General features: G+C 51.8%; 1 protein-coding gene across 1 annotated transcript in view; it reads right to left on the minus strand.

Annotated features, from left to right (window-relative positions):
• Positions 1 to 2462: 2462 nt before the first annotated feature.
• STX1B (syntaxin 1B) overlaps positions 2463 to 6167 on the minus strand; it is a 15377-nt gene continuing 11672 nt past the window's right edge. Inside the window, exons 6-10 of the mRNA XM_006914150.2 lie at positions 5888 to 5996; positions 5629 to 5702; positions 3599 to 3736; positions 3382 to 3492; positions 2463 to 3117 (exon numbers count right to left, since the gene is read on the minus strand). Of these exons, the coding sequence (XP_006914212.1) occupies positions 3037 to 3117; positions 3382 to 3492; positions 3599 to 3736; positions 5629 to 5702; positions 5888 to 5996 (513 nt within the window). The 3' untranslated portion in view covers positions 2463 to 3036. The remainder of the gene's footprint in view (positions 3118 to 3381; positions 3493 to 3598; positions 3737 to 5628; positions 5703 to 5887; positions 5997 to 6167) is intronic.

Below are 6167 nucleotides of genomic sequence, written 5' to 3' on the forward strand. Positions count from 1 at the left end.
GCTCATGTCAGCAAACACGGCTACATCACATGACACGCCAGCAACACGGAAACGCCAACGCACACAGCTGCACAGCGGGCAGGGGCAGGTGCGGCAGAAGGGAGCCGGGGGCCACCCATTTTGTCCTTTGCGGGGCAGGCTGGGGGGGCTGGGTGAATGCATAGAACACATCATGTACACACGTTCGAGGTGTCAACCCACAGGCACATGGGATGGACACATGCATTGTGCTTCAGGAGAGGCAGGGCTAGGAAGGGGGAGGGGAAGCATCGAGCCCTGGCCAGGCCTGAGACCACCCACAGGGCACCATGGTTGTAGGTATGGGGAAGGTGGGCAGCACACACTCCTCTGAGAACGTGCAAAAGACACTAGCCCCCAGACAACACACCAGCACACATACAGACACATCATGTGATGTGTGGGACTTGTGGAAGTTGGAGCATAGCAGACCCTCAGGGATCCTCTGGTCCAACTGAGGCCCAGAGATGGGCAGCTATGGGCCTAATGCCACTCCAGAAGGCAGCAGCATCACTTTAGCCATGGCTCCACCCTTCTCCTTGTGGCCCCAAGGTTGTGGGAATTCCAGAAACACCTGGGCTTAAAGAGTGTCCTGGCTGGGCAGCAAGAAGGAAAAAGGGGTGGAGGAATGCTGAGGCCTGCTCTGATGTTCCCAAAGAAGCCTGAGAAAGGGGCAGGAGCGCTGCAGTCAGGCACGGGGCAAACTTCCTCTCCTGCGGAAGGGCATTTGAGGAAGAGACAGGCAGGTGTTCCTCTTCAGGACAGCCCACCTTGGAGGTTACATGTATTGGCCACACATAGGCAGGGTCCAAACAGCCAGGTAGGGAAGAGGCTAGCTATCTGAGCTGGGATAGGGATGAGGAGGGTAATGCGTTCCAGAAGGTCATATCTGCATTCTCTCTCTCACACACACTCTCTCTCACACACACACACACACACACACACACACACACTCACATACAGTGGGACCCTGGGAAACAGTCTGCACACACCCTCGTGTCCTTCACCCTGTGCACATGTATGCCCAACCCCAGGGCAGGACACGTTCCTGTACTTGTGTGTTCAGTCCTGTATATATGTGTGTCCATGGTTCTCGGCCATGGACTGGGTGGCTTCTAACATAGTCCTTTGCCCATGAACCTCCCACCTGCCACCAAACGCACAAATATACTTGTGCCTATACTGTCTACATCAGAAAGGAGTTAGCCCTTTCCTCACCATCAGAAACCCAGGCCTGTGTCCCACCCTCAGTCTCACCCTGGTGGGGGAGCAGCTATTGCAGACATTTTAGCAGATGTGTCCAGGGGGTGGATCCTGGGACTTGGCTCACCTCAAGCAGCTGCTGCCATACTGGCCACTCCAGTATGTCTGAAATAAGCAGTTCCCCAAACCCAAGATCCCTGAGGCAGAGCCCAGAACATCAGATGGGGTGGTGGGGAAAAATACTGGCCTCTCCCAGTTCTGAGGTAAGTGTGTGGAAGGCAGGAATGTTCTCATCTTCAATCTGTCTGGGAGAGCCCTTGATATTGGCCTCATCGGTAATATTCTCACAATAGCCCTTCCCGGAGACATTCCTGTGCAAATGGGTGCGGGCCTGTATGGGCACCTTGCCCATGTTAGCATGCATATGTGCTCCAGTGTGTATGTGTGTGTTTGGGTGTGGCCACCTACATGAGGCCTCCTCAGCCTATGCATGTGTGAGCCCATGTATGTACCAGCTCTCATGGGTGCAGGCCTATCCTCTGGCAGAGATACAAAAAAAGATAAGCATCTGGGCATGTGTGTGCAGGGCCTCTGAGATCTTATAGGGCAGGAAGCTCCAGTTGCACAATGTTGATGTAGCACTGTGTGGCCATCCCAGATACTGGGCAGCAGCTCTGGGGAGAGAGGGAGGGGCAAATAAATCTGTATAAACAAACATGGACAGGGCACATGTCCTTAAAGAGAAAAATGTGTGTATGCATATAATACATAGGGGGGCAGAAACACATATAGAAAGCACCTGTACACACACATAAACACTCACACAGACATATTCTAGATAACAGAAATATAGATTTCTGTGCCTACCCAAAACAGGTGTCCAGTGCACAATATGGAGGGCTCTCTCTGAGAAGACCCACCACCACTTCAGGCACATCCTGAAACACACACAGTATTTCTCACATCACCTGCTGGGGGAAATGTACATGTATCTACAAGCTAAGCTAGGTTATTTATAAGTATATACTTCCATTCATCTTGGCTGAACTCCAAGCTTACAATACACACACACACACACACACACTCCCTGGGACATGTGTCTGGGGTGACTAAGCCAGGAAGGTTTGTTCTACGTCATGCTGGGGTACACCTGGATCCTCTGGGAATGTGGGTGTGAGCTTCTGTACACTCGTAACCTGCCCGATTTGTGACAGGGTGGAGGTGGGTGTCAGTAGAAGAAGTGCTGCTGCATTAGATTCAAACACTCAAACACAAAATTCCATGTACGCCAATTGTGTATCCAGGGATCTGTGGGGACACACACACACTCTCTCTCTCTCACACACACACACACACACACACACACACACACACACACCCCTATTCACAGAAGACAGAACGGGGCTTGGTGGGTTGCTGTGTTATACCTGGCCACAGTCTACACAACTGAGCAAAGGAGGAAAGCTCAGACAACACACAGATTTGAGGTTGGGTTAAGAAAGGCGATCTGGTACTTCTACACACATCTATGCACATACACACACACGCTGGGGTGTCCACGCATCTCAAGCATGTACCGGCGGCATGCATGTTGGTGTGCATGTGTAATCACTATTTATGTGCAGGGGCAGGGGGTGGTCCATGGCACGATGAGGTCCAGGGACTCCGGGGTCTGATGTGAGAGGGTGAAGGGGAGGGCTGCCTGGGTCTGTCTTGGGGGTGAACCTGGAGCAGGGGATGGAGTTAAAGGGATGGTGGGGGTATTGCTCCCGATGTGGTGGGGGAAGGGTCTGGGGGAGATAGGGATGGGGGACCCTACAAGCCCAGTGTCCCCCCAATGGATGACGCCAAGACCACCCCCAGCACCACACAGCAAATGATGATCATGATTTTCTTCTGTAGGCAGAAAGGGCAATGGGGCAAAAGGAGGAGAGAGAGAGACAGAGAGACAGAGAGAGACAGAGAGATAAAGACAGAGCAATGGGGGAGGAAGGTATGAGGAAAAAGAAGAGAGGAGAGAAAACAGAAAAAGGAAGAGGTCAGAGCCAGAGATAAGGCCTTTCAGGGGATTTCATCACTTGCCTCAGCCCTGGCCTGAGCCCAGCCCTCCCCACCCAGCTAGGGCCCACCTGCCCCACCGGCCCTCCCTCCCCGGCTCACCCTCCGGGCCTTGCTCTGATATCTCACAGCTTTCTTGGTGTCTGACACAGCTCGTTCCACATAGTCCACGGAATGTTCCACGTTGTACTCAATGCGGTCAATCATCTCACCCTGCAGAGGCGATGTGTACAGGGAGGGGTGGGACTGGGCTGAAACGGGGAATCCCCGGAAGCTGAGGGAGGCTCCCAGATGGTGTGGCAGAGGGCAGAGGCAGTACCTGGCTCTCCACAAGCATGGCCATGTCTACAAACATGTCATGCAGCTCTCGGATGCTGGTTTCCAGTTTGATGATCTCGTTGTGCCTTGTCTCAATCTCGTTCAGCGCCTGCTTCGTCATCTGCGAGTCCATTTTGATCTAGGGCAATGGGGGGAGGCACTGAAAACCATCCTTCACCCCTATAAGAGCTTGGACTCTGCAGCCAGAGTGTCTGTGTTAAAATATGGCTATCACTCACTAGCTGTAACCGTGGGCAAATCATTTAACCTCTCTGGGCCTCAGTTTCCTCACCTAGAACATGTGGATAATAACAGTGCCCATTTCATTGTTGTTATGAAGATTAATTGAGATAATATGTATTCATTGATTAAAACAATACCTGGCACACATGAAGCACTAAAGAGAAGTTTGTTAAATTACAAGAAGTAAAACTTGTCCTGAGCCCAGGGCTGCCTCTGTCACACACATCAAGGAAGACTTGTAAAAGGAGACAAGGGGTCCAGGGCCCCCACCAGTACAGTGGCCCCCATATGGTCAGAGGCAGACAGGGTCAAAAAAGAGGACACAGCAAAGCAGAGAAGGAGGCCCAGATGAAAAAGCAGTGTGCTCACAAGTCCCCTGGAGCTCCCAAGACATGAGATGGGGGAAAATAATAAAAAAGTGCATTGCAGGCCTCAAGAGTCAGTGACAGAGAGACTCCAACCTTATCCCCACAGATGACTGGCCTGAACCAGGCTGCTCACTTCCCAAACCACTCACTGTTTAAACCACACCAAGCCACTCCTCTGCTCTAAAACCCTCCAGGGCTCCCCATTACCCACAGGCTACACACCTCTGCCTTAGCAGTCAAGGTCCAGACTCCCTTTCTGCCCTCATCTCCTGCATATCCTATAAGAGCCAAAATCCTCCAATGGCTTTTTGGCAAGTGGTCCACTCTTCCTGTCTTTGTTCGGTATGTTTCCTTTGTCTAAAATGCCCCTTGTCCATCTCCCCATATCCAAATGCTCCTTGTCTCTTAAGGCACAATTCAACGCCACTTCCTAGGAAGCCTTCCCCTGACTCTAGAAGTTAACTACTACCTTAGGTGCTATCTGCATCTTGCACAGCATTCAAGCAAGGTACCAACCACCCTGAATTGTAAAGATGGGTTTCCACTGCAATGATGGTGGCTTAATTGGCAGGGATCAGCCCCGTCTTCTTAGAACCAGTCACTAGGCTTCTCTCCATTCTCAGACAGACAGACAGACAGACAGCCTAGGCAGAGCTATTTGGGTGGGCTCTAAGCTAACTGCCCACAATCAATTTGCTCAAAGCTAATTTAACGAAGACCTATTACCTAGGTAACAATTTGCTGAAAACTGCTAGACAGTCATTGAACCTACTTTAATCCTGGTCTAGAAATCTTAAACAGAGCCATTCCATCACCAGAAGCAGAAATAGAGAGAACTGGGCAGGCCAGGGCAAAAGTTAACAAAGGGAAAGAACTACAGTTGGGGGAAGCCTGACCATTCATGTATAAGATGACAAGGACAAGGCAGTGTGCAAAACTAAAACAGGTTTTTAAAAAATCTTCAAAATGCAGGCAAATTAGTCACTTGGTGAAATGACTGCATCAGTAAGGAGTCATGCACGTACTTAGTACTGAAGAGTCCTGACTTTGAACCTAGATTGTGGGTTCAAATCCTGACTCTGCCCCCAGCTGTGTGACCTCCACAAGTTAATGAACTTCTTTGGGCCAGATTTCCTCATCCTTGATATGTGGCTCCCTCAGAGGGTTGTGGTGAAGATTAAATGAGTTTAGTAGGTTAATGTAAATACATAAAGAGCTTAGAACAGTCCCGGAACACTACTGTTTGCATTTTTATGGGAGTACCTTCCTGCTCTGCCCCCATGGTATTCCCCAGTTCCAGATCCAGGCTCTCCGCTGCCTGTAAATCCAGGGTGGACTTAGGATCTTGAGTTCAACCCAAGTTTGGGGAGGAGAGGCAAATGCTTTCCAAAAACAGACTCCACCCCCACCCGGGCCTCACATCATCTGTGAAGATGGCCAACTTCCCGCTCTCCAGCATGTCTTCCAGTTCTTCGTTGGTCGTGGTCCTTCCAGCTGTAGGGGAAAGTACTCCGCGCTCAGGGTTTGCGTCAGCCTGGGGGCCTGAGGTGGTGGGATGGGGCATGGACCCGGGAGACCACCCTTCCACTGGCCTTGGGCCAGGCACTCCCTCCACGTGGAGGAAGGGCCTGGAAGGAGGCGTGGGCCAGCCTGGGGAATTTGGAGTGGGGAACACGCACTGATCTCCAGCTGCCGCTGGATCCGGTCCTTGCAGCGGTCCCGGTACTTGGACTGGGTTGCGTTATATTCGGTCATTACTTCCACGAACTTCCGGGAGAGTGTGGAGTGCTGGGATGGGGGTACACATAACAGGAGGCAGGGAGCACACAGCAAGGGGGTGAGCCGGCAGCGCAGGAGTGGAATGGGTAGGAGGGGTAATCACGCCACGATCCCAATCCCTCACAAGTGCACAGTCCCCTACCAGCTGTCCCCCTATCCTACGCCCAAACAGGCGGCGGC

The sequence above is a fragment of the Pteropus alecto genome, unplaced genomic scaffold (assembly GCF_000325575.1).
Source record: "Pteropus alecto unplaced genomic scaffold, ASM32557v1 scaffold44, whole genome shotgun sequence".
Classification (NCBI taxonomy): Eukaryota; Metazoa; Chordata; class Mammalia; order Chiroptera; family Pteropodidae; genus Pteropus; species Pteropus alecto.